Source organism: Bison bison, unplaced genomic scaffold (genome assembly GCF_000754665.1).
Source record: "Bison bison bison isolate TAMUID 2011002044 unplaced genomic scaffold, Bison_UMD1.0 scf7180017864281, whole genome shotgun sequence".
NCBI lineage: Eukaryota > Metazoa > Chordata > Mammalia > Artiodactyla > Bovidae > Bison > Bison bison.
This window is the reverse complement of record NW_011494853.1, coordinates 1,417,952-1,432,356: the sequence shown is the minus strand read 5'-3', so window position 1 is coordinate 1,432,356 and position 14,405 is coordinate 1,417,952. Positions and strand designations below refer to the sequence as shown.

The 14,405-nt window shown below is 39.6% G+C and overlaps 1 protein-coding gene across 1 annotated transcript in view; it reads right to left on the bottom strand.

Annotated features, from left to right (window-relative positions):
• Window positions 1–14,405, bottom strand: part of LOC104995507 (antigen WC1.1-like) — a gene marked incomplete at its 3' end in the record, with an annotated part of 71,446 nt that overhangs the window by 53,735 nt on the left and 3,306 nt on the right. The window contains 2 exon segments of the mRNA XM_010849383.1: window positions 1,745–1,752; window positions 3,252–3,572. Coding sequence (XP_010847685.1) covers window positions 1,745–1,752; window positions 3,252–3,572 — 329 coding nt within the window.

Sequence of the window (14,405 nt, the reverse complement as noted above, 5' to 3'; positions counted from 1 at the left end):
AGGTCTCCCGCATTGCGGGCAGATTCTTTACCATTTGAGCTACAAGCGAAGCCCAAGAATACAGGAATGGGTAGCCTATACTTTCTCCAGCGGATCTTCCCAATCCAGGAATCAAACCAGGGTCTCCTGCATTTCAGGTGGATTCTTTACCAACTGAGCTATCAGGGAAGCCCACAGAAAAAGCTACTACTATTAATACTAAAATTATCTCTTAGAAGGTACTTTCTGTGCTATACATGCAGAAAATGATAAGACCATGTTCCTCTCCTCATGTATCTTTTGCCTTATTGATGACACAAACAAACAAATAGATGATTTCATTACTGTGGTAAGTTCCAGGAGATTTTCTAGTAAATGTAGGCTTGCTTATTTAGGGCATCTTGTCTATTTTTTGTTTTTGTTTTCTCATCTTGTCTACTGAAAATACAGGGAAATAAATTCACTAAAAATTATCTGAAAAGCATTAAACACCTCTAAGATAGGAATGAAACGTCCAGCCAAATCTGAAGTAAAATGGAAAGTCACTAACATACATAAGCATGGAATTTTTTTTCCCCTAAGGGCATTAGGTCATTCAGGAAAACATGTGGGTTTTTTATGGCCCTTGATGGTGAGGAGGTAAAATCAAATCCCAAACCCATATGCAGATGAGAATCCAGAAGAAGGCATTCTCCACAATAAGCTGAACACCAGTTGAAATAGACCTGCTCTTGCATGGATTTAGATTCAGAGTTTGAATCTCTGGATTGTCCAGGTAATATCCATTTTAGCACTTGTATGAATGTGGTCCACTATAGATAATACTAAAGAATCATGACAAAATAAATATGAATCCCTTTCTAGAGTAAATTACCTTTATCCTAGGTCTCAATTACCTCTATATTTTTTTAATAAAGTAACCAGTTATTGTCAATAAAAAAATAGGGTGCAAAAAACCAAGGTCTATTAGCAGAAACCAAGGGAAATTACTGGAGCAGACACAGAGACTTCTCATATTAAATAAATCACTCACTAGGCTATATAACTTCCACATGTACTACATTTAGGGCTTCCAAGGTGGCACTTGTGGTAAAGAATCCACCTGCCAATGCAGGAGACACAAGAGACTCGGGTTCAATTCTTGGGTTGGGAAGATTCCCTGGAGAAGGAAATGATGATCTGGTGCAGTATTCTTGCCTGGAGAATCCCATGAACAGAGGAGCCAGGCAGGTTACAGTCCATAGGGTCATAAAAGAGTTAGACATGACTGAAGCAACTGAGCATGTGAAGAACCTCCTGCAGATGTCCTCAGAGCTGTTCTGTCCCACCACCTCAGCAGCTGGGATGATCCTTTCCTGACATCCAACCACCTCTGTTAGGGATGTTGCCGTGATATTTGATAATATCTTCCCCAATTCCAGCACAATTGTGGTGGGATTTATGCCCTGGAAAATCCATCAAGCATTCTGATAACAACTGGGAACATCTCTGGCAAATACTGTGATCACCCAGTCACATTCTAGTTTTAGCCTTGGCTCAGGTCAAATACATTTAGACAGGATTGAGTCCTCAAAGGGTATCATTTCAGATTCTCTTAGCTTCACAGCCCTTAGTTTTCCTCTGTAGTAATTGTCTACAGTAGTAGACTCTGTAGTAATTGTCAAACTTCAGGGTTTCCTGCTGCATCAACATCCCAACAAATAGGACGTGAGAACCTGACCCAGGTGACCAGGTGCACCAGTGTGATGAAACTAGCTCCTGCCACAAATCCCGCTTCTTGCCTCCCCTGACTGTGACCTAGTAACCTTCCAATGCACCAGTGAATGCCCTCATGCCTTCTCTTTCTATAACTTCACTCTGACCCCAGTATGGTCATTTGTTCATGGGTCTTCACACATCATTTTGGACCATTGCTTCTCAGCTGAGCCTGTTCTATTGGTACCTCCCCCATGTACTCACCTGATGATACTCTCTCTAGAAACTATGAGTATGATAAACTATATCTGTTTCCACCTCTCCTATATCCTCTGTTGTAGCTGCACTTGTCTGATCATCTCATGCAGGACTACAACAACCTAGCATGATGAACCTAATTCACAGAGGTCCAAACCAGCAGTTGTACCTGTATGAAACATTTGAGCTCACCCTCTTTTCAAATAAGTCAGCTCTTTGCATCAGATGGCCAAAGTATTGGAGTTTCAGCTTCAACATCAGTCCTTCCAATGAACATTCTGAACTGATTTTCTTTAGGATGGACTGGTTGGCTCTCCTTGCATTCCAAGGGACTCTCGAGAGTCTTCTCCAAGCCACAGTTCAAAAGCATCAATTCTTCAGTGCTCAGCTTTTTTTATAGTCCAACTCTCACATCCATACATGACTACTGGAAAAACCATAGCCTTGACTAGACGACCTTTATTGGCAAAGTAATGTCTCTGCTTTTTAATATGCTGTCTAGGTTGTCATAACTTTTCTTCCAAGGAGTAAGCGTCTTTTTATTTCATGGCTGCAATCACCATCTGCGGTGATTTTGGAGTCCAAAAAAATAAAGTCTGCCACTGTTTCCACTGTTTCCCCATCTATTTGTCATGAAGTGATGGGACTGGATGCCTTGATCTTAGTTTTCTGAATGTTGAGCTTTAAGCCAACTTTTTCACTCTCTCCTCTTTCACTTTCGTCCATTGAGTAGGTGATGCCATCCATCCATCCCATCTTCTATCGCCCCTTCTTCCTCCTGACCCCAATCTTTCCCAGCATCAGGGTCTTTTCCAATGAGTCTAATCTTCCAAACAGGTGGCCGAAGTATTCAGCTTCAGCTTCAGCATCAGTCTTTCCAATGAATATTCAAGGTTGATTTGCTTTAGGCTTGGTCTTCTTGCTGTCCAAGGGACTCTCAAGAGTCTTCTCCAGTACTACAGTTCCAAAGCATCAATTCTTTGGCATTCAGCCTTCTTTATGGTCCAATTCTCACATCTGTACACAACTATTGGAAAAACCATAGCATTGACTATACAGACCTTTGTCAGCAAAGTGATGTCTCTGTTTTTTAATAGGCTGTCTGGGTTTGTCATAGCTTTTCTTCCAAGGAGAAATCATCTTTTAGTTTCATGACTGCAGGCACTCTTGAGCACTTACCCTTCAAGAAATCACTGTGTGAGTTGAATATTTACCCAAGTACATTCTAAAGGGTGTGATCCATGTGCTCATAGATAATCTGGGAATAAAACCGGAAGTTGTCCTGCTAAGAACCCCCTCCCAGCCCTGACAAAACTTACGTGAGCAGACTGCCCCAGCATCCTTCTCGTGGGAAAGGCCCTCAGGATGATGGTCTTTAACAGGAGGATAACTACACTCAGTGATAACCGACTCTGGTCCCTTGCAGTAAATATAATTAAACCAAATGGGTCCAATTCCCAGCCCAAATTTAGCCCCTGTGGGAGCATCAACAGCAGCTCCACACCTCAGCTGTCTGCACACCACATGCGCCTCATCCATGTTCCAGTTCAGATCATTCACTGTGCCCCATTTTCCTTGGTGTTTCACTGCCACTCTCCCCTCACAGCTGTGGTCTCCATTGACCAGTCTCAGCTCCAGAACTGCAAAAGAGACACAGACACAGGACACAGGAGAGGTTTTATGAGACAGTGCAGTGGTGTTCTGCTAAGTATTGAAAAAATCTTTTTTCTGAGGGAGAAAAATAAGCATGAAAAGTGTTTGTTGACTTTGGCACTATAAATATTCCCCCTGTGGCCAACTTTTAGCTCCCAATGTGCCACTGCTGAACATGGAACAGGAAGGGAGGCACCAGGTATTTCTCACAAGCCTGTAGAACCAGCTCCAGGGACACCACTGAGGACAGGCTTCCAGAGACTCTGGATGCTGCCCTCCCTGTAGATGTGCCCAAGGCTACTAGGGTCCAGCTTCACCATCTCAGTTATAGCTCGTGGCCCAGGATCCAGGGAGGAATACTCCCTCTCCTTCCCTGTCCATAGGAAGCATCTCACCCAGCTTAGGAGTAGAGGGCTAGGGTAACAGGCTCTGAAGTGAAAGTGAAAGTGAAGGTCACTCAGTTGTGTCCAACTCTTTGTGACCCCATGGACGATACAGTCCAGGGAATCTTCCCAACCCAGGGACTGAACCCAGTTCTTCCGCATTGCCAGCAGATTATTTACCAGCTGAGCCACAAGGCAATGCAGGTGACACCAGTTCAATCCATGGTCCCAGAAGATCCCACATGTTGCCTAGCAACTAAGCCTATGCACCATAACTACTGAGCCCAAGTTCTAGAACCCACGAGCCTCAACTACTGATCTATGCACTGCAACTACTGAAGCCCGCATGCCTAAAAACTGTGCTCCACAACAAGAGAAGCCACGACAATGAGAAGCCCACGTACAGCAATGAAGAGTATCCCCCAATTGCTGCAACAAGAGAAATACCGAGCCCAGCAACAAAGACCCAACACAGTCAAAAAAAAAGAAAAAAAAAATACTGGAGTGGGTAGCCTATCCCTTTTCCAGCGGATCTTCCTGAACCAGGAATTGATCCAGGGCCTTCTGCATTGCAGATGGACTCTTTACCAACTGAGTTATCAGGGAAGGAAAAAGTAAGTAAGTAATATTTTAAAAGGTTGCTTTAGTTTTAAAAAAATTAAAAACAAAAATAAACAACAAGCACCTGAACAACCAATGATGAAAAAAGAAACTGAAAGGAAAATTTTAAAATACACTGAGCAACTTTCCCTGGTGGTCCAATGGTTATGAATCCACCTGCCAGTGCAGTGGCCAGGGTTTGATGCCTGGTCCAGGAAGATGCCACATGCCATGGGGCAACTAAGCCTGTGTGCCACAACTACTGAGCCTGTGCTCTGGAGCCTGTGGGTTGCAACTACTGAAGCCCAAGTGCCCTAGAGCCCTCATTCCACAAAAAGAAAAGCCACTACAATGAGAAGCCCTAGCACCTCAACTAAGAGTGGCTTTCACTCACTACAACTAAAGAAAGCCCACATGCAGCAATGAAGACCAAGTGCAGCCAAAAATAAATACACAAATAAATTTTTAAAAATATATCCTGAGTTTTCTCGGTGTGTATGCCCAGCAGTGGGATTGCTGGGTCATATGGCAGTTCTATTTCCAGTTTTTTAAGGAAAAAAACACTGTTCTCCATAGTGGCTGTACTATATATATGGAATTTAGAAAGATGGTAACGACAACCCTGCATGCGAGACAGCAAAAGAGACACAGATGTATAGAGCAGTCTTTTGGACTCTGTCGGGGTGGGGGATGATTTGGGAGAATGGCATTAAAACATGTATAGTATCATATAAGAAATGAATTGCCAGTCCAGGTTCGATGCAGGATACAGGAAGCTTGGGGCTGGTGCACTGGGATGACCCAGAGGGATGGTATGTGGAGGGAGGTGATAGGGGGGTTCAGGATAGGGAACACATGTACACCCATGGTGGATGCATGTTGATGTATGGCAAAACCAATACAATATTGTAAAGTAAAATAATAATAATAGTAATAATAAAACAAAAAAAACTGAAAAATATATATATATATCCTGAGACAAACAATAAGTGGAAACATACATAGCAACACTATGGAATGCAACAAAACCAATTCTAAGAGGGAAATTTATATTGACAAATGCATACATTAAGAAAAAAAGAAAGATCTTAAATATACAACCTAACATTACACCTGGAGTAACAGATAATTTTGGCCTTGGGGTACAAAATGAAGCAGGGCAAAGGACAACAGTTTTGTCAAGACAACACGCTGGTCAAAACAAACACCCTTTTCCCAAAATACCAAGAGATAACTCTACATGTGGACATCACCAGATGGTCAATACCAAAATCAAATTGATTATGTTCTTTGCAGCTGATGATGGAGAGGCTCTAAACAGTCAGCAAAAGAATGACCTGGAGCTGACTGTGACTCGGACCATCAGTTCCTTATTGCAAAATCAGCCTCAAATTGAAAAAAGTAGAGAAAACCACTAGGCCGTTCAGGTACGACCTAAATCAAATCCTTTATGATTGTACAGGGAAAGTGAAAAATAAATTCAAGGGGCTAGATCTGGTAGACAGAGTGCCTGAAGAACTACGAACAGAAGTTTGTAACATTGTATAGGAGGCAGTGACAAAAGTCATCCCAAAGAAAAAGAAATGCAAGAAGGCAAAGTGGTTATGTGAGGAAGTTTAACAAATAGCTGAGGAACAAAGAGAAGTAAAAGGCAAAGGAAAAAGGGAAAGATGTACCAAACTGAATGCAGAGTTCTAGAAAAGAGCAAGGAGAGTTAAGAACACCTTCTTAAATGAACAATGCAAAGACATTGAGGAAAACAATAGAATGGGAAAGACTAGAGATCTCTTCAAGAAAATTAGAGATATCAAGCAAACATTTCATACAAGGATGGGCATGATAAAGTCAGAAATGGTAAGGACCTACCAGAAGCAAAATAGATTTAAGAAGAGGCAGCAAGAAAACACAGAAGAACTATATAGAAAGGTCTTAATGACCTGGATAATCACAATAGTGTTCTCATTCACCCAGAGCCAGACATTCTGGAGTATGAAGTCAAGCGGGCTTTATGAAGCATTAGTACGAACAAAGCTAGTGGAGGTAATGGAATTCCTGTTGAGCTATGTAAAGATCCTAAAAGATGATTCTGTTAAAGTGCTGCACTCAATATGTCAGCAAGTTTGGAAAACTCAGCAGTGGCCACAGGACTGGAAAAGACCAGTTTTCATTTCAACCCCAAAGAAGGGCAGTAACAAAGAATGTTCAAACTACCATACAATTGCACTCATTTCACATGCTAGTAAGGTTATGCTCAAAATCCTTTAAGCTAGGCTTTAGCAGTACATGAAGCAAGAACTTTCAGATGTACAAGCTGGATTTAGAAAAGGCAGAGGAATCAGAGATCAAATTGTCAACATTCACTGAATCATAGAGAAAGCAAGGGAATTCCAGAAAACCATTTACCTCTGTTTCATTGACTACACTAAAGCCTTTGACCATAGATCACAACAAACTGTGGAACATTCTTAAAGAGATGGGAATACCAGACCACCAACCTGCCTCCTGAGAAATCTGTATGCAGATCAAGAAGCAACAGTTAGAACTGGATATGGAACAATGGACTGGTTCAAAATTGGAAAAGGAGTTCAACAACGCTATATATTGTCACCCTGCTTATTTAACTCATATGAAGAGTATATGATGCGAAATACAAGACTGGATGAATTACAAGCTGGAATCAAGATTTCTCAACAACCTCAGATATGCACATGATATCACTCTATCGGCAGAAAGTGAGGAAGAACTAAAGAGCCTCTTGATGAGAATGAAAGACAAGAGTGCTGGTTCAAAAGTCAACATTCAAAAAACTAAGATCATGGCATCTAGTCCCATCACTTCATGGCAAATAGAAGGGGGAAAAGTGGAAGCAGATTTTCTTTTCTTGGGCTCCAAAATCACTGCAGACAGTGACTGCAGCCATGACATTTAAAGATGCTTGCTTCTTGGAAGAAAAGCTATGAAAAACCTAGACAGCATACTAAAAAACAGAGACATCATGTTGTTAACAAAGGTCTGTATAGCCAAAGTTTTGGTTTTTCCAGTAGTCTTGTATGGATGTGAGCAACTCAGCCATATAGAAGGCTGAGTGCCAAAGAATTGATGCTTTCAAATTGTGGGGCTGGAGAAGATTCCTGAGAGTCCCTTGGACTGCAAGGAGATTAACCAGTAAACTCTAAAGGAAATCAACCTTGAATATTCACTGGAAAGACTGTTGCTGAAACTAAAGCTCCAATACTTTGACCATCTGACGCACAGAGCCAACACATTGGAAAATACTCTGATGCTGGGAAAGATTGAAGCAAAAGGAGAAGGGGGTGGCAGAGAATGAGTTAGTTCAGTTCAGTTCAGTTCAATCGCTCAGTCGTGTCCGTCTCTTTGTGACCCCATGAATCACAGCACGCCAGGCCTCCCTGGGACTGCAGCATGCCAGGCCTCCCTGTCCATCACCAACTCCCGGAGTCCACCCAAACCCATGTCCATTGAGTCGGTGATGCAATCCAACCATCTTATCCTCTGTTCCCCTTCTCCTCCTGCCCTCAATCCTTCCCAGCATCTGAACATGAATTTGAACAAACTCCGGGAGATATTGGAGGACCGAGGAGACTGTTGTGTTGCAGTCCATGAGGGTCACAAAGGGTCAGACATGACTTAATGACTGAACAACAACAACATTGCACTTCTAGAACTAGAAGAGAAGAAAAAAATAAACCAAAAACTAGCAGAGGGAAGAAAAAAATAAAGATTAGGCAAGAAATAAATGAAACAGAGTAGAGGAAAATGATAGAAAGAAATGACAAAACTAAGAGTTAGTTCTTTGAAAAAATAAAGAAAAATGATAAACCTTCAGATAGACTAAGAAAGAAAATTAGAAGGCTCAAATAAAATTAGATAAGAGACGGGGGACATTAAAACTGATACTACAGAATATGAATCATGAGAGACTACTATGAACAAATATATGCCAACAATTTGTATAACCTAGAAAAAGAGCTCAGATGTTTTCATTGGTGAATTCTATCAAATATATAGACGAGAAATAGCACCTATTCTTTCTAAACTCTTCGAAAACTTGAAGAACTCCCAAACTCCCAAAATCATTTTACATGGCCAGCATTAGCCTAATACTAATGCTGTGTAAGAGAACTACAAGAAAAGAAAATTACAAACCAATGTCCCTGATTAATATAAATGCCAAATTTCTCAACAAATTTAGCCAAATGAATTGAACAACACCTTTAAAAATTATATACTATGATCAAGTGAGATGGATACTTAGAATGGTTCAACACGTGTAAATCAATAAATGTCATATACCACATTAATAGAATGAAAGAGAAAAATCATATGAGCATCTCACTAGATGCACAAAAGGTATTTGACAAAATTCAACATCTGTAATTTTTAAACTCTCAAATAATTAATATAGAAGGGACAATCCTCAACATAATATAAACTTTATATGAGAAACCCATAGTTAGCATCACACTTATTTTTTCTCTGAGATCAGGAACAACACAAGCATGTTTTCTGTTACCATTCTTAATCCACATAGTACTGGAAATCCCAGCCAGAACAACTAAACAAAAAGAAATAAAAGGCAACCAAATTGAGAAGGAAGAATAAAATTATCTCCATTGCATATGATATGATATTATATATAGAAAACTCTAATGCTATTCCAAAAAAGGTACTGTTAGAAATAATAAATTTAATAAAGTCACAGGATGCAAAATCAATCTACAGAAATCAGTTGCATTTCTACACAAGGGAACATTCAGTGGGAGGTGGGGGGGTGCATAATCTCATTAAAATTACACAATAAATAATAAAATTTTAAGAATAAATTTAACCATAAGATGAAAGAGCTATGCACTAAAAGTAATGACTTGAGACAAATTGAAGGACACAAATAAAATGGAAAGCTATTCCATGTTCACAGATTGTAAGAATTAATCTTGTTAAAACATCCATACTCCATAGTCATCTATAGATTCAAAGCAATTCCAATAGTATTTTTCACAGAAACAGAAAAAAAAAAATCCTAAGATTTGTGTCAAACCTTGAAAGTTCCAACAGCCAAAGCAGTCTTTGTGAAGAGAAGAGAAAACGAAAATAAAATTATAGGGGACTTCCCTGGTGGTCCAGTGGTTGAGAAGCCCCCTGCCAATGCAGGGGACATGGGTTCTGAGAGGGTAAGAGGCAGGAAGGCTAGGGGCCCCTAATCAGAGGAAATAGGCTGCAAATGTCAGACGTTTTTTATCTCTCTCTTAAGCAACAGAAGGAACAAACTGCAAGTGTCAGATTTCTTCTCTTCTCTATACAAAAGTAAAAGGTTTCTTTTAAAATTCTGTGTAGCCACTGATGACACCTGATTTCACCTGAGCTTAACATTTCTCAAACCTTGAGCTAACCAATGTGTTATTCTTACGGAAATATTTTTTTAAGTTATGTTAATGAGCTAAGTATATACCTTAGATTCTGTTTTTCTTCAAGGCAGTTCCCCCTAAGATTAAGAATGGACTTGACAAACTAGAATGCTTTACTCAACAAGCCAGTATGTTTTGCTCATGCAAATGTTCTCTTTAGCTTTGTTAATGAGACTATGTATTTGCTTGGAAACCTACCTTTCTTCAAAATTCATGTCAATTGTTTTATGGCCTGGGATGACTCATCTTGTGCCAGTGTTATCTCAAAATACATGTTGTTGGTGAGGGGCCCGGTGCCATTCTCTGAGTTATGAGACATTTCCTTTCTCCAACTAGCAGTCTGCTAGTTGGTATATAACTTCCTGCTAAAGACTAGCAGGGGGGCACTCTTTCTGCCCTCTTCTGAAGTCTATGTCAGAAACTTTCTCTACCTCTTTTATACTTTAATAAAACTATATTACACAAAAGCTCTGAGTGATCAAGCCTAGTCACTGACCCCAGATTGAATTCCTCTCCTCCAAAGGCCAAGAATCCTGGCATCTTTCACAGCTCAGCAACAACTTCTCAATTCAATCCCTGGTCCAGGAAGCTTCCACATGCGGGGAAACCACTAAGCCCATGCGCCACAACTACTGAGCCTGTGCTCTACAACCCAAAAGCCACAACTACTGATGGCCACTTGCCTAGAGCCCATACTCTATGACCAGAGAAGCCACCTCAATGAGAAGCTTGTGAACCACAAGGAAAAGTAGCCCCCAATCGCCACAGCTGCAGAAAGCCCATGTGAAACAATGAAGACCTAGTGAAGCAAAAAACAAACAAAAAATAAAGCTGGAGGGACTTCCCTGGCAGCTCAGTGATTAAGACTTTGCTTCCATTGCAGAGGGTGTGGGTTAAATTCCTTGTCAGGGAGCTAAGATCCCAAAAGCCTTGTGGCCAAAGGGAAAGAAAAAAAAAAAAAAAACCAGAAGCAATATTCTAACAAATTCAATGAAGACTTTAAAAATGGTCCATATCAGGGAACTTCCCTGGTGGTCCAGTGGTTAAAATCTACCTTCCCATCTGAAAAGATGTTCAATATCACTAATTATTAGAGAAATTCAAATCAAAACTACAATGAGGTATTACTTCACACCAGCCAGAATGGTTATCATCAAAAAATCTACAAATGATAAATGCTGGAGAGGGTGTAGGAAGAAGGGGACCCTCCTACATTGTTAGTGGGAATGTAAGTAGGTCCAGCCACTATAGAGAACAGTATGGAGGTTCCTTAAAAAGCTAAAAATAGAGCTACCATATGACCCTGAAATCCCACTCCTGGGCATATATTCAGATAAAAACATAATCCAAAAGGATAGTACTGTTTACAATAACCAAGACATGGAAGCAACCTAAATGTCAATTGACAGAGGAATTGATAAAGAAGATGTGGAACATATATACAATGGAATATTACTCAGCCATTTAAAAGAATGAAATAATGCCATTTGCAGCAATATGGATGGACCTAGAGATTGTCATACTTAGTGAAGGAAGTCAGACATAGAAGGAAAAATATTGTATGCCATCCTTTATATGTGGAATCTAAAAAGAAATGATACAAATGAACATACAAAACAGAAAGAGACTCACAGACTTAGAGAATGAACCTGTGGTTGCTGGGAGGAAGGATGGGGGAGGGATAGTTAGGAAATTTGGGACAGACATGTACACATTACTGTACTTTAAATGGATATGCAAGGACCTACTCTACAGCAGAGAACTCTGCTCAGTGTTATGTGGCACCCTGAATGGGAGGGGAGTTTAGGGGAGAATGAGTACATGTATATGTATGGCTGAGTCTCTTCACTGTTCTCCTGAAACTACCACAACATTGTTAACTGGCTATACCCCAATACAAAATTACAAAATTACAAAATTAAAATTAAAAAAAGAATCTACCTTCCAATGCAGGGGATGCAAGTTCAAACCCTGGTTGGAGAACAAAGATCCCACATACCTCAGGGCAACTAAGCCCACACTCAAAGCCCCTGCCCTGCAACTAGAGAAGCCCAGGCTGTGACTGAGATCCTACATGCCACAACCAAGAGTTCATACTCAGTGGTAACTAAAGATCCCACATGCTGCAAAAAAAAAAAGATAAAACAGTCCGTGTGCCCCAATAAGATTTGATGCTCGATGGACATTAGTTTGAGTGAACTCTGGGAGTTGGTGATGGACAGGGAGGCCTGGAGTGCTGCAATTCATGGGGTAGCAAAGAGACGGACACGACTGAGCGACTGAACTGAACTGATTAAAAATAAATATATCTTTAATAAATGGTCCACACCAAAAAAAAAAAAAGCTGGAGGTATCATACTTCCTAATTTCAAACTGCATTACATAGCTAGTAATCAAGTGTTTTGGTGATGGCATGAAAATAGACACATAGAGCTATTAAGAGAATTGACTACCCAGAAATAAACCCATGCATGTAGTCAATGAATGTTTTATAAGGGAACCAAAAATATTCAGTGAGGAAAAGATTTTCTTTTCAGTAAATGCTGTTAAGAAAACTGGTTGTTTACATGCAAAAGAAGGAAATTAGATCCCTATCTTAATACTATAGAAAAAAAAATCTCAAAATATATCAAATACATAAATCTATTTAAGACCTGAAATCATAAAACTCCTAGAAGAAAACATAAGGGAAAGGCTCCTGGCTGTGGATCTTGATAATGATTTCTTAGGTATGACACCTAGAGTATAAGCCACAAAATCAAAATAAACAGTGGGACCACATCAACATCAACCTAAAAATCTCCTGTAGAACAGAAGAAACAGTATACAAAATGAAAAGATAATCTATGGGGTGGAAAAAAATCACTTGCAAATCATATATTTCATGAGGAGTTAATATCCAAAATATGTAAGGAACCCATATGACTCAATGTCAAATAATTTAAATTTAAATAATTTAAATTTTTAAGTGGGCAAAGGATATACACATTTTTCCAAAGAAGATATAGAAGTGGTACCTGAAAAAGTGCTCAATATCACTAATCATCAGGAAAATGCAAATCACAATCACAATGAACTATTGCTTGACACCTCTTAAGAGTGGCTATTATCAAAAACACAAGAAAGAGCAAGTATTGGCAAGGATGTAGAGAAGGAAAACTTGTAAGATGTTGTTGAGAATGTCAACTGGTATAGCCACTATAGAAAGCAGTATGGATGTTCCTCAAAAAACTAAAAATGGAACTACTATGTTAGCCAGAAACCCCACTTCAGGTACATATCTAAAAAATGAAAGCATGATCTTGAAGACATGGTTGCACTCCCATATTTATTACACCATTATTCACAACAACCAAGACATGGAAACAACCGAAGTGTTCACTGACCATTAAAAGGATCAAGAAAATGTGATAAATAGAGACACACATATCTCTATAGATAAAGATGTGGGTATAAGCATAGAAATTATACATATAGATACACACAGTGAAATAACTCTTCAGCTACAAAAATATAGGAAAATTTGCCTTTTGGGACAACGTGGATGGATCTTGAGGGCATTATGCTGAATGAAATGTCAGATAAAGACAAGTACTCTATGATCTCACTTACACATGTAATCTAAAAAAACCAAGTTTGATTGACCTGTACACACTACTATATTTAAAATTAATAACTAAAAAGGACATACCATATAGCACTGGGAACATGGCTCAATATCCTATAACAATCTAAATGGGAAAAAAATTTGAAAAAGAATAGATACTTGTATGGATATAACTGAATCACTTTGCTATACGCCTACAACTAGCACATCATTGTTAATCAACTATACTCCAATATAAAATTTAAAAAAAACTTAAAAGCCAAACTCATAGAAAAAGATTAATTGGTGGTTTCCTGGGCAAGGGAGTAGCATGGGGAAAGGGAGAAAATGGTCAGAAGGTACTTTAAGTTATAACATGACTGGTGATGAAATGTACATGTGACTGTAGTTAAAAATATGAGATTGTATACTTAAAACATTGCCAAGAAAGTCAATCTTAAAAGCCTTGTCATGGGAATTCCCTAGCATTCCAGTGGTTAGGACTGTGTACTTCCACTGCCAAAGACCCAGGTTCAAACCCTGATCAGAGGACTAAGGTCCACCAAGTTTATGTCTGTTAGCTGCTCAGTCTTGTCCAACTCTTTACAACCCCATGGACTGTAACCCACAAGGTTCCTCTGTCCATGGAATTCTCCAGGCAAGAATACTGGAATGGTTTGCCGTGTCCTTCTCCAGGGGATCTTTCAGACCCAGAGATCAAACTCTCATCTCTTTGTCTCCTGTATTGGCAGGCAGGTTCTTTACCACTAGCACCACCTAGGAGGCCTATGTTATATATATATATATATATATATACTGTCTCTT